The sequence below is a fragment of the Theropithecus gelada genome, chromosome 9 (assembly GCF_003255815.1).
Source record: "Theropithecus gelada isolate Dixy chromosome 9, Tgel_1.0, whole genome shotgun sequence".
Lineage (NCBI taxonomy): Eukaryota > Metazoa > Chordata > Mammalia > Primates > Cercopithecidae > Theropithecus > Theropithecus gelada.
In genome coordinates this window covers 30,033,760-30,058,427 of record NC_037677.1, presented here as the reverse complement: position 1 = coordinate 30,058,427, position 24,668 = coordinate 30,033,760, and the positions used below count along the sequence as shown (strand labels likewise).

General features: G+C 37.1%; 1 protein-coding gene and 1 long non-coding RNA gene across 2 annotated transcripts in view; one reads left to right on the top strand and one right to left on the bottom strand.

Annotated features, from left to right (window-relative positions):
* Positions 1–22,815, top strand: part of MALRD1 (MAM and LDL receptor class A domain containing 1) — a 670,416-nt gene extending 647,601 nt beyond the window's left edge. The window contains exons 39-40 of the mRNA XM_025396215.1: positions 19,062–19,137; positions 22,495–22,815. Coding sequence (XP_025252000.1) covers positions 19,062–19,137; positions 22,495–22,596 — 178 coding nt within the window. The 3' untranslated portion in view covers positions 22,597–22,815. The remainder of the gene's footprint in view (positions 1–19,061; positions 19,138–22,494) is intronic.
* On the bottom strand, positions 709–17,286 carry LOC112631294. The gene is made up of 5 exons (XR_003121097.1): positions 17,141–17,286; positions 11,359–11,451; positions 11,138–11,249; positions 7,091–7,182; positions 709–1,641 (listed from the first exon to the last, which is right to left on the bottom strand). It is a non-coding gene; the product is annotated as an uncharacterized LOC112631294 (long non-coding RNA).
* Positions 22,816–24,668: the final 1,853 nt, after the last annotated feature.

Below are 24,668 nucleotides of genomic sequence, written 5' to 3'. Positions count from 1 at the left end.
TCCTAAGTATTCCCTAGTTGCAGTGTAACTCGGCGTTAAATCTTTCAGCTATAAGGGTGTCTTTAATTTGACTAAGTAGTGCTCTACACTTATCTTTGCATTACAACTTCCTGAAAGAGTTAATGCTCATTTTAAAAATTAAAAAGATGCCTAATTTACAATTCACGATTAGAGGAGACACTCGGCAACTTTATCTGTATGCTGGTCTTAACTACACAACAGGCTGATGATTAAAACAACAAAGTCTGGGGCTCATGTGTTGTAATTCTATTTGCTGAAAAATCTCTGGAAAGTAGGGACACCATTGGCATGTCTTGCATCTTCCCTAACACATTGTGGGAATTTTATAAATGACATGTTGGGCAGGTGCAAAATCAGAAGCTGAGAGAGAAGATTGCTTGAGCCCAGGAGTTGGAGGCTGTAGTGAGCCATGATCACACCACTGCACTCCAGGCTGGGCAACAAAGCAAGACCCTATCTGAAAAATAAAACAAAACAAAACAAGCAGAGGGACTGTGCTCAGTCATTCCAATATTGCCCTCACTTGAGACTATTTAATTTGGATGTCTATGTGTGACAGATTCTGCCCCTAAGTTCCTGAAAAGCAGTGCCTGGCAGCTGACAACCTATTTACCACTTTTACTAATAAGGATGTCACTCTTGCATTATTTTTCTTAGAGAAATGAGTGCATAATGAACCCTTTTTTAAAAAGTAATAATTGTATTTACTGATGGAACATGATTTAAAATTTCACATGTATTTTAACTAATATCTCATATTTAGTTAATGAATTCCTTCATCATTTAAGATATTATTCGACCATACAAAATCAGTTTACATGTATCAGGAACACTTTTATTGAATAACGCAAGCTTCATTGGTGTGTATACACGTGTTTGTGTGTTGTTATTGCTGAGTATCCCAGGTTGTTCTTAATCCATTTTCATTGGACACAAACTCCAAACAATCTATAGAACAATACAAACTGTATAAAATATATGAAGACTACTTTACTGTATTACGGCTCCATATTCTAATTATTTGGTCTGTCAGCTATTTCACCATTATCAATTCGTCAGTATAATATCTCTGTTTGGCAGAGGTTGTCCCTGGAGCGACGGTTGTAGCATATTTCAGCATCCTCCCTCCGTTCACAGTAAATCTTACACAGCAAGAAGACAACCTTTCAGTTTCTGACATTTCTGGGTTGCACTGTTTCCTTGTACAAGCAATCAGTGTAGATGAATGTGCTGTAGCCAAATCAGAGATGGCTCTTAAAAGAGGTGACTTGGGTAAATGAAGAAAGACAGTAAAGAGAAGTGAGGTGCTTTATTAGTTTTAAGTTATATAGTTTTCCAATGGCATGCAGCAAATATATTCAGCACCTTTGACTAGTGTGAATCAATCATGTTACCGAAGGTTAGAAACTTGGGAGGGAGCTCGGCATCTTAATTTTTGTTTAATAATTGCTTTCTTATCTTCCTGATAGACTCTTTTTTTACTTTCAAATCTTCTGTCACATCATTTCTCCTTAAATGCATCCTTAGGGACCCTCTTCCAACTTCCACAATCTGTTTCCTGTGTTTGGTTTTCAAGCTCACTAATGAATCAAAGTTCTTCAAAGACCACTTTATTTTCATCTTTTCAAAGAAAGAAACACATAAATCAGAAACTCTTAGCAATTCATTCTTTTTTTTTTTTTTTTTTTGGCAAACATCTGCCCTTATTATTTGCTAGTCACTGTGTTAGGGGCTAGGAATATAAGAATAAATAGTAGTTTATACTCTAATGGCGGAGGTATATATAAAAGCAAATAATCTCAGCACTGCAGTAAGTATATATCAAACATATACAGGCACTTCATAGAAAGCACTGGGAGAGGAGAGACGGTCTTTGGTTTGAAGGTAATGGTACTATGGAAGGTTGAGAAAGGGTTGCTGCAGAGGTGCTGTATCACTCCAACCTGGACTCATGGATTGAAATCCACCAAGTGTCAAAGAAGACCATCCCCAAAAATAGAGCAGCCTGTGTACATGTGTATGGCACAGACTGTGATAGGGAATTGTTTCTGAAACACCAGGGGTTTGGTCTAGGCCCTGCTGCTCGCTGCACAGAAAGCCAATCACTGAGACAACAAGTATTGCCAGGGAAGAAGGTTTTAATGGGGTACTGTAGCCAAGGAGTTGGGAGATCAGCCTCAAATACATCTCCCTGACTAATTAAAATCAGGGATTAGCAGAGAAGAAATGTAACCATCTGTGGGAAAACAGGAATTAGAGAGGGGTAAGGAAGAGGAGCTGGTCAACAGGGAGCAGGTGGTCAGTTGGAAAATCGTAATGGGTGAGGGGTCTGACATCTCACTGTCCAGATCCAGTCGTCTGATGAGTTTCAGGTCCTCAGTACTATCTGGGAGGCCTGATGGTTGGTTTCCTGAGAAAGGAACTCAAATAAGACAAATATCAATTTCTATGTTTAGTCAAAGAAACCATAAACATCAGCTCTATGAAACACTTGAGTCAGCTTCAGAATTGCATGGTTAGTGTGAACAGAACACAGGTCATGGATGAAAAAATAGTGGGCAGTTGACTAGGAGTTTAATAGAGAAAGATCACTTTTAAGAAACCAAACAAAATCCTAATTGTATCTTTGTATGCCTATAATTTGTTTTTAAATAGGATATTTAAAAATAACTACAAGAAAATGCAGTTTTATTGCCTTTTTCAATGTTTCCATTGTCCTGAAAGCTGAAATTGTTTGTAGATTCAGAACAGTTTAAATGTATTAATAAACCCAAAGTGAGATATATGTGAAGGAATTTGTGGATATTCAGGAGTCATAATGAAATAAGATCATTTTTCTAGACAGATTCTTACATAAGGCTATTAAGTTTAAATCGTCTAAAAATATTTAGGAAAAAGGAAGCTGCTAGGTGATTGCTAAGGGAAATCATGAAAGCTGATAATTAACTTCAACATTGAATTTGTTTTCAATTAAACAGATTATGTGTCTAAAATAATCCAATAAGAAAATTATAGTGAGTTTTCATATAGAGTAATTTGCAAGGAAAAAATATTTCCTTCTGGTCAGAGAAGGTTAGACAGTACCTGGACCTTTCCAACCGTGGAAACTTGGAGGTATCACATTCATAAGGGGAAAGGAAGATAAAAGAATATTTTTCGAAGAGATAGCTAGCAAAACCATGTTGAATGAAAAAAAGAAGTCAACCAGGTAAGTCAATATTTACTCATGTCTGTGTCAATAGAACAGAGCCACTCAAATGATGTGTGTTGAAGGAACAGCTCTGTTTTTGTTTTTGTTTCCAATCCATTATATACCAATGTTTTGTAAAATATAATAAAAAAGAATTCTTAGAAAAAAGAAATAAAGAGGGGGTCTCCTCTTTTGGCTTTGGAGGAGCCCCCCTCCCTCTGTCTCTGTCTTCTTCCTTCTGCCTTCTTCCTTCTTTCTTGCCTGTTAAACTCTCCAGTCCTTAAAACCACAGACAAAAAAAGAAACAGGAAATAAAAAGACAAAAAATACTAGTCCAACTTTCTTATTCTTATCATCAACAGACATAAAATTACTCTGTCAAATTGCTATGAATGTTTCTAAACATATATTCTCCATTCTTATACTTATCTGATCCTGGAACCATATCCAGATAAGACCAAAACCATACATAAACCACACTCTGAGTAGCTCTGTGGTAGGGTATAAGGCATATAGTTGGAGCTCAAATAATGTTTCCTAAGCAAGCTGGGAAAATAAAGACTTTGGCTCCGCCCATGGGAAGTTAATCTTCAAGAGACATGAATGTAAATAAATTGATGCCACTAAGTCCATTTTTCTGGACAGATTCTTACATAGGTTATCAACTTTTAATTGTCTGAAAAATATTTAAGAAGCAAGTTGTTAGGTGGTTGCTAAGGGCAATCACAAAGACAGCGGTATTGCAATTCATTTTCAACCCAAGAGATTATATGTCTAAGAGAATATAATAAGGAAAGTAGAGTGAGTTTGCATATAAAGCAATCTAGTTGGAAAAATATTTTATTGCAAGGAGAGAAAGTACTACTCGTCATCATGGTAAAATGCACAATGCACAGTGGCATGCAGAGAAGTGGTCAGTCTGACTCCAGAGTTGGCAAAGGTTCTGGCCAATGAGAAAGGCATTCAAAAGCAAATGCAAGAGTTAAGAAAAATGTTGAAGTGGGAAAAGTCCCCTTATCCCTCTTGCAGAGCGTACAATGGGTGTGTGGGGCTCGCTCCGTTGGTGCCCCGCTGCTCAAACCTCTAGGGGAAGCATGCAGACAGGCAAGTTGTGGGGATCCGACCCCACAGCAGTGTCTGGGGTTGAGTTTTTACAGCGCCCCAGTGGGCGTGTGTTAACAGTATGCTCTTTCAGTTTAGCTGTCTGTAGGCGGCTTGTGTTATCCAGCTCAATTAGACCCTCTGCCTTATGGCAAAGACAGAGGGCTTTCTGTTTCCTGGATTCTTGCTTTGGTGTACTGGAAAAAATCGGGTCACACTTGGGCTTGGAGGATGGGTGCAAGGGTTTTTATTGAGTGGTGGTAGCTCTCAGATGATGGAACCAGAAGGGAATGGATTGGGAAGGTGGTTTTCCCCTGGAGTAAGGCTGCCCAGTGGCCGGGCTCCCCTCCAACCACCCCGGGCCAAACTCCGCCTCGTTCTGCTGGTCGGCCTGCCAGCGTCTACCGGCTTCTGCTGACTGACGTCTGTTTGGGTATTCTTTCACCAGTGTGTTCCTCTCGACATCCAGCTGCTTGTATGTCTGCCCGCTAGGGTCTCGGGGTTTTTATAGGCACAGGATGGGGGCTTGGCAGGCCAGGATGGTCTGGGAAATGCAACATTTGGGCAAGAACACAGAAATGCCTGTCCTCACCTAGGTCCGTTGGCACAGTCCTGGGGGTGGAGCCCTCGCCAGGGACCTGCCCTTCTCTACCCAGCTCTTCCCTGTCCCCCTGCCGTATCAATGTGACACATCCAAAAAGTGGTGAGTAGTACTGCAGGGCTAGGATGTAGCTTGAGAAGAGATGATAAAAGAGGGGAATCAGCAAAACAGGGAACGTGAAAATCATGAGGCGTGCAGATCTCATCTTTTATTTAGGCAAATGTCCTACAAGGTGTGTGGGCAGGGTGGAGGTGGGGAGCTCAAGTTGGGGACACATCTTGTGATCTTTCCAAATTGTGAAACTATCACCCCTACCCTGAGATTCCAATGCACATCTGACACATAAATAGAACTTGGGAAATCCAACTACACGGGTTTAAAAGAATTTAAAATGTTGGTTAATCTCATCACCCAGAGTTACATACTGTTAACATTTTGATGTATCTTCTTTTGAACTTTTATCAATGTATAAATATGTACATGCACTCTTTCCTCTTAAAATTGAAATTGCTGTGAAATTTATTTCTCCTTATTTCGCTATACTGACCATTCTCAAACATTTTGGTCTAAACATACCATCACACCTTTAAAACTTATTGAAGACCCCAAAGAGTTTTCTTAAGGTGGTTTATACCTATCAAGACTTACCATATATGAAATTAAACTAAGAAATATATACAATTATATTTATTAATAGCTTTTTAAGTGACAAGATATCCATTATAACCTATTATGAAAACATATTTGTATATTTAAAGTATATGGTGTATATATACATATATATGAAATGTAACATTCATATATATATGAAATGTAACATTCATATATATATATGAGAAATATAACATTCTATTTAAAAGTGACCTTTAGCAACTGTGGGGCTTTCGGATATCACATTTGTTGAAGAAAGAGAGAGAAAAAAATATTTCCACAACAGGTAACTAGCAAAAATTTATCAAAGGAAAAGTATATGTTAGCCAAATAAATAAGTATTTATTCATATTTGAACCCGCAGCGCTTAGTAGAACAAAGCTACTTGTATTAGTCCATTTGCATTGCTATAAAGAAATACCTGAGGGTGGGTAATTTATAAAGAAAAGAGGTTTATTTGGTTGACGGTTCCGCAAGCTGTACAAACAGCATGATGCCAGCATCTGCTTATGGTGAGGCCTCAGGAAACTTACAATCATGGCAGAAGGCAAAGGGGAAACTGGCGCATCACATGACAAGGGTGATCGAGAGAGAGGGAGGAGGTGCCATGCTCTTGTAAACAACTAGATCTCTCATGAATTCATAGAGTGAGAACTCATTACTGCAAGGGTAGCACTAAGCCCTTCACAGGGGATCTGCCCCCATGGCCCAAACTTCCCAGTAGGCCCACTGTCCAACACTGGAGCTCACATTTCAACATGAGATTTGAAGGGGACAAGACATCCAAATCATATCACTACTCCAACTAAAACAAACCTTTCGTGAGAGCTAGTGTGGGATTCTTATATCCACTTCTGCATTAAAGCCATTATCTTGATTTGTTGAAATATATGAACCACATTCAACCTCACACAGATAGGTATTTTTAAAAAGGAGGTGATATGGTTTGGATCTGTGTCCCCACCAAACTTCAGCTCAAATTGTAATCCCCATTGTTGGAGGTGGGGCCTGGTGAGAGGTGATTGAATCATGGGGGCAGAATTTTCATTAATGGGTTAGCACCATCCCCCCAGTGCTGTTCTACTGATAGTGAGTGAGTTGTTGTGAGATCTGGTTATTTAAAACTGTGTGGCACCTGCCCCCACTCTCTCTTGCTCCTGCCCCAGCCATGTGAGACATGCTTGCTTCCACCTGACTGTATATTTCCTTAGTCATCCCCAGAAACAGAAGCCACTATGCTTCCTGTACAGCCTGCAGAACTGTGAGCCAATTAAACCTCATCTCTTTATAAATTACCCAGTCTCAGGTATTTCATCATAGCAATGCAAGAATGGAAAAATACAGAAGGTGTATTTTACTAGCTTTTGAGATAATTATTGATACTTTTCTATTACACCAAAACTTTACATGGGGTAGTTTCTTCAAATGCAGTTGTAATGCAGAATCTGAAACCACATCCATAGAATTTTTGAACTGTTACATTAAAAATTCACTGGTCTATTTTTCACTTTGAATGGATCACTTACCTATGTGTGATTTTGTAGTATTATGCATGTTACATTTAGAAAATATTGGTTCACTGATTTATGCAGTATGTCAGTTGTTGACCCATTTCATTCTGCAATATAGCAAACAAACAAACAAAACCTCATCAATCAATTATTTAAGAAAGAAGGAAGAAAGAAGGAGAAATAGAAATACTTGAAGCTGAGGCTGGATAATTTATAAAGAAAAGGGGTTTAATTGGCTCACAATTCTGCAAGCTGTATAAGAAGCTTGGTGCCAGCATCTACTCAGCTCTTGGGGAGGAATCAGGGAGCTTTTTTACTAATGGCAAAAGGCGAAGCAGGAGCAAGCACATCATGTGGCAAGAGCAAGAGCAAAAGAGACTGGAAGGAGGTCCCACACACTTTTACACAACCAAATCGCATGAACTCAGAACAAGAACTCACTCATCACCAAGGGAATGTGGCGCTAAGCCTTTCCTGAGGGATCTGCCCCCATGATCCAGTCAGGTCCCACCAGGCTCTACCTCCAACATTAGGGATCGCATTTCATCATGAGATTTGAAGGGGACAAATATCCAAACCATATCATAGCCCTATACCACTAAATATTCTTTAAAGTATGACTTGAAAAGGTTGATGTGTCAAGTACATGGATCGTCATTTAACCATTCTCCTATTAGACATTGAGCTTGCATCTAATTTTTCATTATTATTGATAATTTGTGATGAACCTTTTTCTATATGCATTTTTGTCTTTCTCTGTAATTATTACCTAAAGACTGACTCCAATAATTTTACTAGGTCAAGACATATTTTTTAAATGTGCTGTTAGGGCAGGCATTGTGTCTAAGGCCTGTAATCCCTGCACTTTGTGAGGCCGAGGCAGGAGGATTGCTTGAGTCCGGGAGCTCAAGGCAACACGGCAAAAGCTCATCTCGGCAAAACAAACAAACAAAAAATTAGCTGGTCATGGTGGTACATGGCTGTAGTGCTAGCTACCCAAGAGGCTGAGGAGGGAGGATTGCCTGAGTCCAGGAGGTCAAACTGTGATCCCACGACTGCACTCCAACCTGGGCAGCAGAGCAAGACACTGTCCAAAAATATATACATATATATAAAATATATATACACTATCAAATATATTTCCAAAGGAACTTTCCTGCTAGGCATCTGGTTTCTATTAGGTGGTTGTGAATTTGCTAACACTGCACTTGAGAAGTGGAGTGAAGACGGAGCTCCCATTGGCAGCCTGGGTTTTCTTTAAGGTTAAATTACAGAAACCTGGGTCAGCTTTATTCCTACTAATTGCCTCCATATTCCTGGGCATGTTCCCATTAAAATGCTCTGCCACAGCAAGACTGCTTAAACAGTGACGGTTTTGTGGTCAGCATATTTATTTCCTGCCCGAAAAGAGTGGAAGAAAAATAAAGCAGCTGCTGTATCATGTGAATGAGTTTAGCAAAATTTGGTGTTCCAATTGTTTGGTTTTGTGACTCTGGGTGATGAATCTTTTCCTCTGCCTTTTGTGGCATTTCTGGTTGTGTTTGCAAACCCAGTTCTTTCTGAACTTTTTCACCCAAACATTTGGTTCAGTTTGTTCCTGAAATGAACAAGGAGTTGGAATGAAAATGTGAGCTCATAGACATTTCTCCTTAATGTATCGTTGCTTTTTCAAATTGGCTTCTCTTCTTTCTTTCTTTTCCTCCAGATTGTTTATTAAAAAAAAAAAAATCATCATTTGACAGGAATAGAGACCATTAGATAGTTTGCTATTTACATTCTAATTTCTCTCTCTCTCTCTCTCTCACTGTCTCTCTCTCTCTCTCTCTCTCTCTCTCTCTCTCAGCAGTAGTCAGATAACATCATATTTTATGGGAGTGTACACTCAATGAGAATAGGTTGACTTCATAGACTCAACTTATTTATTCTATTACCTTATGACTTTGTGCACAAAGTCATTTTTCTACCTGTAGACTTCTATAACAGATCTAATGTGTTACACTGCAATGATGCACTATAAATTATAAGCTTGGTGTTGACTTTTTTATGATAAACATGAATATATGAAAATGCCCCCAAAATCAAATTCTCTAAGGCATTGTTGTGCTTCAAGATCTCCATAAAATCTCCCCTCCCTCCTTGCCAACACTTTCTGGGTAGCTTTTACTGAAGCACATCTTGGCATCGTTTCAGCTTGATGTTTGAAAAGTATTCGTTGAAACAACCTAGTGTAACCCTTTACTGATTTTCCTAAAATAACGTGGTTAGGGACGTGTTACTTTGTAACATTAGAGCAGTAACAGGATCCACACAATAAATGCTTTATCTCTTGAGTTAGAGAAAAAGTGCTTCTAAGTATCTGGTTTGTTTCTTTTTTAAATTATAGCCTGTGTAATTGATTGTCCTGCTTAAATTTGATTTCTAGAATCTTAAAGTTTAAGTTGCGTCCTGCCTCTAATAAATATACATACTCCGATGATAGGAATTTCATGAACTGTCCATCTTGTTACCTTTGCCTCAATTCTATTTTCCTGTTCTCAGATCCCCTTTCTCCAACTTCCTACCTACTTCTTATCTGTTTTCTGTTGTTTTACTGTGCTATTGTTTTTGTAAAATGCTATAAATCAGTCTTTATCACAAAAAGGACAAAATAGTGCCTAAAATTAAAATTTATGATTACTTTCCTTGAAAAAACCAGTCTATTCAAACAGGCTAAAAAATGGACTGTAAATGATCAGAGAGCAGGTGTAAAATAACACTTTAAGGTTTTGAGAAAAGAAAGATGATACATTGAATCATTTGACACCAAGCGTTACATTGGAAACACAGGGCACCAATCTCTCATGATTACTGCAAGTGAAAAATGAACAAGTAAACAAACCACAAAACCTATTTCCTTAGGTTATAAAGCCAGGGAAGAAAAAAAAATTAAAGAACATTGCTCATTGATTTTTAGGATGAGACAAAGTTAAAAAAAAAAAAGAAGAAGAAGAAGAAGAAGAAGAAGAAGAAGAAAACAGTACCCTGGTTAAGAAACAAACATTTCTAAAAAGATCTCTTCTTGGCAGTGGCAAATATATTTAATGAACATTAAAAATAGGTATAATTAAAAACAAACCCAGGAATATTTTATTTTGATTGGAATGCTGTATTGTATTTTCCTTTTATCTGGAAGATTAGATCGTTGGGAAAGGCTTCAAATTCCTTAAATCTTAAGACTGGAAACATTTGGGGAAAACTAATTGAAGACTTTAAAATGAGAGAGGTGGAAGTAGGAAGAGGAGAATTAAGATTTACTTCCCTGGGACAACTCAGATTCACCATTAATTACACTAAACGAAATAAAATGTAATAGGCATGACTCCAGAATAAATGAATTCTATTTCCACTAGTGAAATTATTGTCTTACATAATTTAGATGCAGCCTTTAAAAAAAAGTCACATGCATTTTTATGGTTAGGAAACATCTCTCCCTAGTAGTAACAAATCAAACTCTTCACAGCCTGAAAATTCACTTGAAGACCTTGATGTTTATGCATAGATGTTCCATACCCCTCATTGTTTAAAAGAAATACATAGGAGGAACACAGGTCTTTATTTTTCAAATATTGTAAAATAACAAATTAGTACTCAGGTGATTTTTCTTTCCAGCCATATAACTTTTTCATTTTCTCCATAGTAGAAATAAATAGAAAGGCCATGCCTAATCTACTGTACTCTGCTCATCTTCAGGGAAGCCTCCAAGCTACTCTGGGCTGCCACTTAAGCAGGTGAAAAAGGAATGGAAAAAGAAAAACAAAATAAAACAAAACAGAAACAGAGGGCAGAGGGTACTCCTGACCCACTTACTGTCTTGGGCTAAGCAGAACAGGAAGCTACATACAACCATGGCTCTATTGAACAATAGTAAAAAATAAATTGTCTTTCCTCTGTGGGGGTTGAGGAAATATATCATTGAGGGTGGAAATAAGCAGAGAGAAGTTAGTGGGCTTCATTTCATCACTAAACCTTTAGACCATAGATAATTATCATCATTCTTTCTACAAACACTCAGTTGATTCCTACTGTCTTCCAGGCCTTCACAAGGTGCTGTGACAGAGAGATGAGGAAACCAGACATGTTCCTTATCCCTCAGAGGACTTAGAGTCTAGTTGGAGGAGAATCTCAGTTGCTCCATCTGTAATAGAAGACAGAGACAAGATGATTGCAAAGGTTCTTGCCAGGCTCTAAATTAATAAATCTATTTTATTTAAATTAAAAGTAATGCTAGGCATGGTGGCTCACACCTGTAATCCCAGCACCTTCAGAGGCTGAGGTGGGATGATTGCTTGAAACTAGAAGTTCAAGACTAGCCTGGGCAACATAGTGAGATGTCATCTCTACAAAAAAATTAAAAAATTAGCTGGGTGTGATAGCACATTCCTGTAGTCCCAGCTAGTCAGGAGGCTGAGGCAGGAGGATCTCTTGAGCCCAGGAGTTGGAGGCTGCTGTGGGCTAGGATCATGCCACTGTATTATGGCCTAAGTGACAGAGCAAGACCATGTCTCTAAAAAAAAAAAAAGGTGGAAAAAGTTCAAAGTAGTACCATGATTATTAATTTTGACACCTCCTTATTATTGTTCTTTATACCAATGTCCTTTCATTTCACAAATTTGGGGGTCAGGAGAAAGAAGTCGGAAGTTTAAAAGAAGATGTAAATGACAAAAGGAGGAAAGCATATGGAAAGAAGTTGAAGAGAATGGCACCCAACTATCGGTAGGCACCTACTTGTGATAAGCACTTTATAAACATGGCATTTCATCTAAGGACAGAAACCAGCAGTTGCCACCCTCTGAAAAGCTCTAGAGGTAGGAGCCGTATACTAATCAACTTTGTAAGTCTAGGACCCAGTGCAACGTTTGGTACATAGTATGTGTCCTAGACATGTTGGGTGAATGTCGATAAGTAAATAAGAAAAATGATAAGTAACATTAAGAAATTCTCTTTCCACCATCTGAAGGAGTGAGTTACCACATTGGAGAGCATCAGTTCCTTTCAGGCACTTAACTCATGACAATTGTGTCTCAGATTTTAGGATATTGTCTGACATCTTACAAACAATGTCTAGAAATCATTTCCCTCATGGAAGCATAAGGACCAACGCCTCCTCACAAGAAATACAGGGAAAATACCTTTTGATAGATAAATTATTTTGTTTATCCATTAACATCGTTTGACACCTGCATTGTAATTATCCTAATTTCAGTCAGTATGATTCTTCATACTGTCACGTGGACAGGTTTCGACACTGAAGTTTTATAGCACAGTCCACCAAGATATGACGGAAATAATCATCCATGACCCTCACAAATGGTATTCCCTTTCACTTAAAAAATCTGTGCTAACATTTTGAGCTCATGTCAGGCACAGTGGCTCCTACCCTAATCCCAGTGCATTAGGAGACCAAGACGAGAGCATTGCTTGAAGTCAGGAATTTTGAGTTCAAGACCAGACTGGACAATATAGCAAGACCCCATCTCTACAAAAAAATTAAAAAATTAGCCAGGTGTGTTGGCATGCACCTATAGTCCCAGCAACTCAGGAGGCTGAGGCCGGAGGATCACTTGGGCCCAGGAGTTCAAGGCTGCAATGAGCTATGATCACACCACTGTATACAAGCCTGGGCAACAGAGTGAGACTCTGTCTCTAAAAATAAAAAATAAAAAAAGTTAAAGTTTTGAGCTCATTTTTCTTTGAATATTTTCTAAACCTAATTTTAAATATGAACATATTGTCACAGTGTTACTCCCATGAGATGGTAGTGGAAACTTGGTGTTTGGTGAATTTCACTAAGCAGCAGGAGCAGTTTTACAGACACACCAAGTGACTTACTCGTAAATTAGGGGGAAAATCAAAAACAAAAACAAACACATGTCTGTAGTTAACATAAAGAAATTAAATCACTCATTTATCACCAAAAATGGCAATCAATTTAGTAAATAAAGTGAAAATACTCAGTAAAACAAATTATAAAAGTGTATGTTAAAAATTAACAAACTTGCAACGTGTGTAAAAGGATGTTCATTTTGAAGAACAGGCCTCTCAGCAGGAACATTGTGCTGTCACTCTGTCCTAGACACATCAGCATTTGGAGTGACAGCTAGTCTCACTGTCACCTTTGTTTCCTTTCAACCCAGATAAAGGTTTATTCACTTAGCTAGTCTAAAGATGTTCACTTTAAGTGGCAATCAGATTCTACCCTGAAACTGTCCAAACATTGCCATAATAATTTTCCTATACACTAGCTTTAAAATTGTTTATATTAAGGAAGTTTTATAGCCCCACTTAGCTAGGGATAAATGTGGTTATCAAAAATAAACTTTTGCCAGAGGAACTGGGAAAAAAAGGAAGTAAAAGGCATTCAAATTGGAAAAGAAGACGTAAAATTCAGTATTCACAAATGGCATGGTTCTACATATAAGAAATCCCGAAGAATCCACAAGACAGCTACTAGAGCAAATAAACAAATTCAGAGAAGTTACAAGGTATAAAAACAACACTCAAAAATCAGTTGTATTGCTACATACTAGCAATGAACAATCAGAAAAGGAAATCTTGAAGGCAGTTCTATTGATAATAGCATCTAAAAGAATAAAATACCTGGGAATAAATTTAACCAGTGAGGTGAAAGATTTATACACTTAAAATCACAAAGCATTATTGAAAGAAATTAAATAAGACCTAACTAAATGGAAAGACACACTAAGTTCATAGAAAGGAAGACAATATTGTCAAGATGTTAATACTAACTAAAGCAACTGATATGGTTTGGCTCCGTGCCCCCACCCAAATCTCATCTTGAATTCTAGTTTCCATAATCCCCACAAGTCGTGAGAGGGACCTAGTGGGAGGTAATTTAATCAGGGGGTGCTTACCCTCATGCTGCTGTTCTCATGATAGTGAGTAAGTTGTCACAAAGTCTGATGGCTTTATCAGAGGCTTTTCCCCCTTTTGCTCTGCACTTCTTGCTGCCACTGTGTGAAGAAGGGCATGTTTGCTTCCCCTTCTGCCATGATTGTAAGTTACCTGAGGCCTCCCCAGCCCTGTGGAACTGTGAGTCAATTAAACCTCTTTCCTTTATAAATTACCCAGGCTAGGTATTTCTTCACAGCAGCATGAGAACAGACTAATACAGCAACCTACATATTCAAGGCAATCTCTATAGAAAATTCCAACAGCCACTTTTGCAAAAATGAAAAACCTCTTCTCAAATTTATAAATTGCAAGGGTACGGATAGCCAAAACAATGTTGGAGAACTCAAACTTCCTAATTTCAAAATTTACTACAAAAATACAGTAAACAAAATTGTGTGGTATTGGCATGAGGCATGAGAACATACATATAGATCAACTGAATTGAATTGAATTGAATTGTAAATTCAAATATAAACCCATACATCTATCATGATCAATGTTTGACAAAGATGCCAAGTCCATCCAATGGGGAACAAATAGTCTCTTCAATAGATGACATTGGGACAACTGGATTTTGACATGCAAAAGAATGCAGATGGGACCCCTACTTCACACCACATACAGAAATTAGCTCAAAATGGATCAAAGAGCTACATGTAAGAGCTAAAGCCATAACGCATTTAAAAGAAAACATAGTGGTAAATCTTCATGATCTTGGATTTGGAAATTGATTCTTTCTTAAATATGACACCAAAAGCACAAGCAACAACAAAAAATAAATAAGTAAATTGGACTTTATCAGAATCAAAACCTTTTGGGCAACAAAAGACATTATCAAGAAAGTGAAAAGACAATCTGCAAAATGGTAGAAAATACTCAAAATTATGTAACTGATAAAAGTTTAATATCCAGAGTACATAAAAATCCATACAACTTAAGAACAAAAAGACAACCCAATTTCAAAATGGGCAAAGGACTAGAATAGTCATTTCTTCAAAGAAGATTACATATAGTCAATAAGCACATAAAAAGATGTTCAACGTCACTAGTCATTAGGGAAATGAAAATCAGTACCACAATTAGATACCATTCACTTCCACTGAGATAGCAATAATAATAATAATTTAAAAACTGAAAATAACAAGTGTTAATGAGGATGAGGAGAAATAGAAACCCTCACATTGTTGGTGGGAATGTAAAATGGTGCAGCACTATCAACAGTTGGTAGTTCCTTGAAAGTTAAAAAAGAATTACCAAGTGTTCCATCAATTCAACTCCTAGTTATACACCTCGAAGAATCAAAATAGAGACTTAAGCAGATATTCATACAGCAATGTTCACCATAGCACTAGTCACAGTAGCCAAAAGATGGAAACTACCCAAATTTCCATCAACAGATGAATGAATAAACAAAATGTGGCATATACATCCAATGGAATATTATTCAGCAATAAAAATGATTAAAGTTCTGATACATGCTACAATATGGATGAATCTTGAAAACATTATGCTAAGTGAAATAAGCCAAACATAAAAGGACAAATACTGTATGATTCCACTTAGATGAAGTACCTAGAGTCTCATAAAGACAGAAGGTAGATGAGAGTTTACCTGGGACTGGTTGGACGGGAATGGGGTGTTAATGCTTACCGGCCATGGAGTTTCAGTTCAGAGTGATGAAAACACTTTGGAAATAGTAGTAATGGTAGCACAACACTGTGAATGGAATTAATGGCATTGAGTTGTATTCTCGAAATGGTTAAAATGGCAAATTTTATGTGATATATAGGTTACCACTCTTAATTAGAAATTAATAAAAGTAACATTACTGAAAACCATTGAATTGTATCTTTAAGTTTGTGAATTGTATGGCATGTGATTTATAGCTCCATAAAGCTGTTAAAAATAAAAATGTAAAACATTGCCCTCAAAGTCATGTTTATTGGTATTGGATGTAACATAGATTGGTCTTTGTTTTATTCTTCTTTTCTTCCTTCCTATTTGTAATAATTTCAGACTATTATAAACACTTCCATGCTTTTATCAACACTAAAACAATGTTGTCAGTTAATAAGTGAATTGCATTAGAACTATAAATATGCTCACTAAATTAAAATTGGAAATTGCCATCAGAATTATCTTAGTTTTGCACTGACATATGTCTCTTGTCGCACATTCAGAATTCCACTTCGCACGGTATCTGCACATAATGGATCTAAGATAAACTTAATTTATGTGAATGCATGATAAGTCAAGGGAGAAAAACATATGATCCATTCAACTTCCTTTCCTCTACTCAAAATTTCTAAGTCAATTCCTTTATCATCATTATTCCTAGAGGTGGTTATATTCTTTAGAACCTCAGTTCTTACAACTCACTTATTCATTGGTAGGGAAAAAAAAAAAAATCAACTCCTCCTTAAGAGCTACCAGCATATTGACAAATACGGTAAGTCAAACATTGCATTTTTTTTTTTTTTTTTTTTTGGCCTGATGAAGACTCTTCATTACACCATTGAGTTTCAGAACTGGCCAAAAACTTTATAATGAAACAAACATTTTATTTCCCTCATGTAAGGATCCACCATTCTAACTAAAATTGCCTGTATTTGAATATCAAATTGGCATAGGTGATGAAGATGGAAAATCATAGTATTGAACTTGAAATAGTAAATATGTAGAGTGACATTAGCAATTTCCTTCATGGAAGAATCTGTGGACGGTGTATATAATAGTTTACCTTATAAATAAATAGGAAAGACATTAAAATGTAAGTCTAATTATCCAGGGATTTTCAAGAATGGGAGATATATCTTCGATCTGGGAAAAATAAAAGCAATTTGAGACTACTAAAAAACAAAAGTTGCAGTAGGAAGGATTTGCCATTGCTCACCTCCCAATACTCACACTGAAACCCTTTCTTCTTTTATTACAACTCCACATCCTTACTCTTAAATATCTTCCTTCTTTGTAGTTACCCAAATCTTGAAGGCCAGACACCTTCAAATGCTGTTTTTTCATTTTAATGGAAAATTATTTCAGACTTAAAACCCTTTCAGAAGACAAGCAGCTTCAATAATTGAATTAAGAGGGCTGAGAATTACATAAATTTACTTGGCTTCTGCCTGCCAACCATGGTTTGGGTCATCTGGAGTCCCAGCAGTTTAAGGCCAAAAATAATTGCTTCATATCACGATCTTTTGTGTTGCTTCTGCTTCACATCCTTGTGACTGATGGCCAAGCTGGTCCCTTCAGCTCCTGGTTGCATGCTCGGCCTTTGACCATCTGTCCTGTCTAGCCCTGTGGTTTGGGTTTCCTCCTGCTTCCTGATTTCATGCCTGATTTCAGCCTCTATTAATTTTCTGAGCTCTTGGTGTCAGCAGCTGTCTTATCTTTACTTGGTTCCTAATTTCTATTTTGTTTTGATCATCCCTACTTCCGTGTCCAATTTTTCCTGCTTTGGTATTTTGATACATTTCAAAACTATATTTCACTCCCTACCCAGTCTCAACTCTAAGATCATCCCTGGCTCAGCTCATGCGCTAACCCTGCTGTGTACTAAGATTACTACTCCAAGAATTTAACGTATACTAGTCTTGAACAAAGTAAAGGCAAAGAGTCAAACACAACTTATTCAAATTAATCAGAGCAACTAATAAGCATTCAATTAGTGCTTAAGGAATTAACAGATATTTGTTGCCTCAGTTCAGACTTTTTTCAAGAATAACCCACAAAATAGACGCAAATGGCCTGATTCATCAGTAAGCAAAATGTACCCGCAGTGAGGGTGAAACATTTAATCTATTGTATATTTAAGCCAGTGGAGATCAGGAAGCTTAAAAGACACTGAATCCACAGGGAAAATATATTGCCAGCCAAACATAATTAGCCAGATTAGACTGTTAGGCTCACTGATGTTGCAGTTTCTTTGAAAAGGACCATGTGGTTTGGTAAATGACAACAGGCAGTTATGCCTATGGCAGTTTGTTTTTAGAAATCCAATCAGTAAGAGCCTCCTTTTTAGTACATTTTATTTTGGGACTTAGAATTATATTACTGACAAACATTAATTTTCACTATATCCTGATTAGGCAAAAAATATATATTATACATACATTATACATTGTATTATACAGTTATCATACATTATATACTTGTTACTCTTGTCATTAAACCCTTAAAAAAATCATCCTGGAATTGGTCTTCCATTCTCCATTGTGTGTGTGTGTGTGTGCACGTATACACAGGCAGGTATAGGATCCTTTCGTGTGTGTGTTTGGTTATTTTTTGTTGTTCCTATGATGGACATTTTTTCTTCATCAGTTGTCACCAAGTAGTCCAGGGCTGTGTGTCTTCTAATAAGTCTATTAATTCTTAAGTATAAAAGGAAAATAATCATATGGAACCCAGTTAATTATAGTGAATTATGCACATCTAGTCTGATATGGGATATTACCAAGGGCTTGCTGTTTTTGATTTTCATGAAACACTACCCTAAAGAACTTTTCAGAACACTTGTACTTAACTTTGCTGATGAAAATGTTAAGGACTATGACTCATGTGCTACAGATCTTTATGACAGATATTGTCATGGAAAACAGTCTTCAGGATGTAGTGGTTTGGCACTTTGCAGTGTCAAAGACTTCAAGATGACCTTTCTTTATCACTAGTACAGCTTCATATTACATTGTTCTTTCTAATGTTGGACGCTTTGCACTGAGTAATAGTTTAAGAAATCAACATTCAGACTACTAACTTTTGCCATTTCTTTTACTTGCCTGGGTTTATTTGGATCTAAATACTCAGAGTTCAAATTACATTTGCTTTCATGAATGTGGTTGCCTTGGTGTCCTGCAAAAAAAAAAAAAAAAAAAAACAAGCTAATTTTACTCATGGTAATACATTCATGGAAATAAGTGTGCTGGCTAGACAATGTGTCTCAAAAGTTTCTAACAAACAATAACCTGAAAATGTACTATGGTAAATGTCAATACTTTTTATTTTTTAATTTTTTTGATGGCCTGTGTGCTTTAAGGAAAACCGAGGGAAGTGGTAACTGTGCCTTTGTCAATCCAGTTTACGGGAACTGGAGCGACCCAGAGAAAACAGAGGTAAGTGGCAAAGGGTGAACTGTATCATTTCACACAAATGCAGACACACACACACACACACACACACACACACACACTGAACCAGTGTTGCTTGAACATGTTTCTACGTCATAACTAAAAGAAATGTTTTAGTGGAGTTATTTCAGTTGGGGGTAGAAAGGAGTTTCCGTCTCTACAAATATGCCATGAGAATTGTCCATTTCAGGACAGCTTCAGTCTGCTTGTAAGTTCAGTTCACTGTTAAATGGCATTGTGGTCACTGCTTATACTCAAAAAGAGCTGACAAATCTGGAAAATATCAGTTTAACCCACAGAGTATTAGTCAGTTACTTATAGTAACTATTAATTGAATGTCTTTCATATTTTATTTTCAAAAACAAAAGAGAGGATAGCATTCTATGTTCTGTTTAAATTTAGAGTGACTAGTGAGGGCCATTACCTGATAACTTAGAAGAGAAAAAAGAAGTGAGAATGTATTACATCTTCTTTGGACCTTTTTGGGGCTATCCCTTATTTGTATAAGCAGGGAGAAAATGGCAAGGAAAACCTTTCTTGTTACTTTTTTAGATTTTTTTAATTTTTAAGTCATTTTTAGGTATAGTTGACAAATACAACTTTTATATGTTTAAAGTATACATTATATTTTACTATAGTATACATTGTGAAGTGATTACTACAACAAAACTATTTAAAATATCTGTCACCTCACATAGTTAACTGTGTGTGTGTGTGAGTGCTGCAAACATTGAGGATCTCTCTTAGCAAATTTTGAGTATATCACACAGTATTATAGTCACATGTCATACATTAGATCCCCAGAATTTATTCATCTTGCACAAAAGCTTTGCACTGTTTGATCAACATCTCATTCCTTTCTTTTTATTTTTCCCATTCCTTTCTTAAGTAAGTGTTATGAGACTTCATCTGAATATAAAGTAAATTTAGTTATGACACACCACTTCTGAACTCTAAAAGTTTTATTACATTTGATTTTAGAGCTATATAAAATTCACTCCTTATAAAGTGAGTGTTATATAAAGCTAAAGTTTTAATTATTCTTTTTCTTTATGAAAATAGGTCATAGTTTTTTATCTTGCTCTTGGTTATGAAAATGAGTAGCGAGGTATCAGGTCAGGTGGTTTCTCATAGTTTAAGAGCCTTGAGTGCTGTGGTTGAAGCCTAACAAAACACTTGACTGTTTTATTTTTGCATTTTAATCAATAATGATATGATACACACTTTTAGTATTGTTTTGGTAGGAATGAAAACAGAAAGTAAACGATTTCCTAAAGCACAGAGAAAATGAATCTAGATGATTCAACAAGTAAGACAGAGTAAAAATGAAAAGGTAGACCTACTTCATGGATAAAAAACACATACATATTTAAGAAAACAAATGTAATATATCTTTTTGACAAACTAGGATGGTATAATATAAATATATTTTCATTTTTACTAGAGAAAGAAAATTTATTATTTTTTTTTTTTGAGACAGAGTTTCACTCTTGTCTCCCAGGCTGGAGTGCAATGGCATGATCTTGACTCACTGCAACCTCCACCTCCTGGGTTCAAGTGATTCCCCTGCCTCAGCCTCCTGAGTACCTGGGATTACAGGTGCCTGTCACCACGCCTGGCTAATTTTTGTATTTTTAGTGAGACAGGGTTTCACCATGTTGGCCAGGCTGATGTCGAACTCCTGACCTTAGGTGATCCACCATCCTTGGCCTCCCAAAGTGCTGGGATTACAGGCATGAGCCACTGTACCTGGTCAGAACATTTAGTATTTTTTATCCTCAACTTAGTTTAACTTTTACTGCCTGAAAGATACACCTGAGATAAGGAATTAAAGTGAGATATTTAAAATTTTATATTTTTTATATTAGTGTCTCATAAACTTGTAGTAAGTAAAAAGTGGCTCAGTAGGTGTTATGGATTATTTACTTTCTACGGAGATGGGTTCTGTTGCATTCAGATCTGTACTTCTCAGCAAGCACAGGAGGGGTCTCCATCAAAGACCCACCTTTCAGTCTACTTTCAAGATGGTTTCCACTGTGTGTGAGTGTGGTGACGTAATGGATGACTGGAGAGCACCTCGGAAGTGATTTATGTTTATTTTCTATTTTGATAAAAGAAAAATTCCTTTTTCGTTTTCTGTTTTCCTTTCATTATGAATGGCTAAAGAAGAAATCCTGGCACATCTCCTGGCCTTTGTGGCTATTTTGATTTCGATTGTTTCAGAAGCAAATGACTTTGTATTAATCAAACTAGGTCTACTTTCCCTATCATCAGAAAGATAGACTTCTCTAAATCTATCTTTCAAACTATTTTTTTTTTTAATTCTTGGAGAAAACGCTCACATTCTGATACAGAAATGGAGAGAATATTCATGGCAACATTCGTTGGCAATTCATGCCAATATTCATGGCAATATTAATTGTAAGCAACTGCCATGTACCCATCAGCCAGCTTCAAGGACCATCAACCCATGGTCATTGCTGTTTCACCTCTACTGCCCTCTATTTCCTCACCCTCCAGAAGGTTTTCAAACAAATCTCAGATATTCTCCAGTTGTATCTTCAAAGGGCAAGGACTTTTAAAAATATAACGGCAGGATCATACCTAAACATTTAACAAGAATGTCTTGAGGCTATCAAACACTCACTGTTCAACCTACCCCAATTGCCTCATTAAAATGTAAAGGGTTTTCTACGGGGGTTTTGTTGTTGTTGCTGTATTTTAAAAATCGGAAATTTTAGAAGGTAGATGTATCCAAATGGGTAGATATGTCTCTTAAATCTCTTTTCATCTCTAGGTTCTATTTTCTCTCTCTTATTTTTTTTTTCTTGCACATTATTTGTATAAGAAGCCAGACTGCTTGTCCTATAGAATTTCACAAATTTTAGGTTTTCCTGTAAACTATATAATTATATATAATTATAGTTTACAGGAAACTTAAATGAAATGGCATTTAAACTTACATAAAATGGCTTTGTATACTTAAAGTCATTGGTTTTGTTTTGTTTTGTCTAACCTAACTATATTCAATACAGAAGCCTTAGTGAAACCAGCATCAGAGAAAGAAGTAGTCAAAATATTGGTCATTGCATTTCCCCACCCCACCAGAGGTGAGGCAGTGGTGCCTAAGTCCAGAGGACCCCAGGATACATGGAATCTAGGCTTGTGTCAGAAACTCAAGCAGTGCGGGCTGTAAGTGCTGGAGGAAGAGTCAAGGATGTTCTAGTTATTACTCCAGTGAAAATCCATTAGGACCTTTGCTGCATTCTGGGTGATCTTTAAAGAGGTTTCTTATTTTAATGCCTAAAATCCTACCCTTTCAAATGTGTTTTTCCTCTTCAGAGTTCTGTCTATTCCTTCTCAAATCCATTATATGGCACAACATCAGGAAGCCTGGACACCCTGTCACATCATCTCAAACAGCAGCATCGAGACCAAGTCTGATCCAAAATGTGTAGTTGCTAGAAAATTGAAGTCTCCACAATCTAATAGAAACTCATCTTCTACAATGGTAAAAAGAGAAAGGATTTAAATGCCAGTGTAATTATAACATTTATGAATGAATCTTCTTACAGAATATAGAGAATGTTTATATGGAATCAGAATCAGTACCTTATCTTCACTGAACATCTGAATATTTTAATAAAATTACTACTTAATCAAGTTTCTTGTTTTGCTTTGATTTTATCTTTTTTTAAATGATGAATCAATTTGTTTCAGATTCTGAATACAAAGTTTTAAAATGCTCTTTCTTTGCCGTACAGCTTGGAAACACAGGTGAACTGACTTGGTATACATACAGGTAGAAATGGACAAATCACAGCAATCCAAGGCAACATAATCATAAGTTGTTTCAGCATGTTGTAAAAAAATGTGATAAATTATCCTCCTATTCTTGCCTTTTTCAAATAATTAATACTTTTCTACAGACATAAAAATAATGCTAAAGCTAGGAGTTAAGAAGCTTGTAGCTGCAAGAAACTGAAAACCCCCCAAGCGAATGTCTTGAATCGTGTGACAATCATTACCCCACGAACCAGGAAATTAGGAGATGGAGCCCCTGTTAGAATGGTCGCTGGAACACTTCCATGACCCCAGTAAGGACCTTATCGGTTGCTGAGTTTCACTTCCCAGCCTGTGCTCTCAGGCTAGCTCCCCTACAGCTTAGGTGAGGGCTCCAGCACAATGAGCTGCAGCATCGTTGTGTTCGCAGTAAAGTTCGGAGGCAGAGAGGCCCATTTCTTTCTGCTTTTCACTTTTCACCAGGAGGAAAATCCCTTCCCCCACGCACTTCCCGCCACAGCACTCTTCTTATTGGCCAGCATAGACGTGGCACTCAGTCTGAGCCAGTTACTTCGAAGGCAATGCGGCCACCCACCGTGATTGGCTGGAACCCTTCGCTTATACCCCTTGGGGCTGAGAGTATCTGTGAGGCACCTTGTGAAGCAGGCACCTTGTGAAGTAGGTGCTTAAATGAAATTGAAGTTAGGAAAGGTGAAGGGGATTATATCTATTAGGAAGCAATCAGCATCTAAAGGAAAGGAATGTTCCTCTCTCTAGTAATGTGCCCTGCAATCACTTCAGGGGATTTAGATAGAATGGATTAGCAATCTGCCCAGCCCTTGCCCTCAAGGGGTTGAAGAGGAGAAAAAGCTGGGAGTCACTACCACGCGATTATCTGGGACATTTCTAAGCAGAATAGAAAGTCAGTTGTATGCCGTGTAAGTTTCATTATTCTATTAGTGCCTTTTGTAAAAGTACAGACTGGCGGGGAAATAGTATTTATCATCTTGCAGTAAATCTCAAATTTTATCTAAATTAATTTTTTGAATGCATTATTGTTTTGCTCTGTATTATCTTTTTCTAATTGCTGCTTTCATATTGACACTAACGTTTTTGATTTCGGAAATATTCAAACGAGGAAAGGTCAGTAGTAGTAGCAGGTGTTGTTCTTGTCCTTGACTCAGTCTGAATCCTGGAATTGTGGGACATAGACGCTTTTGAAAGTTGCATTTGTTTTAGCTTAAAACTGCTAATATTATCCACATAGATTTAGCATATTTGCTTAAGCATACAGTATTCTTTTAAAAAGAATAGAATTAAAATTCAGCTATGGTCTCAGTAAAGAACTCTTGAGGCTACTACATGAAAAATGTAGGAAAATTCAATTCCTTACACAAAAGATTAAAGATTATTCTACAACTTCAACTGGCCTGCTTCACAGGGGTATTGAGAGAATTTGTGACATATAAGGAACCCCAAATACAGGTTAATGACAGAAAATCAACAAAGAACAGAGATGAGCGTACTCTTTTTTTTTCTTTTTTAATTCTACTTTAAGTTCTGGGATACATGTGCAGAACATGCAGGTTTATTACATAGGTATACATGTGCCATGGTAAGTTGCTGCACCCATCAACCCCTCATCCCCTCATCTGCGTTAGGTATTTGTCCTAACACTCTCCTTCCCCTAGCCCCTCATCCCCCAACAGGCCCCAGTGTGTGATGTTCCCTCC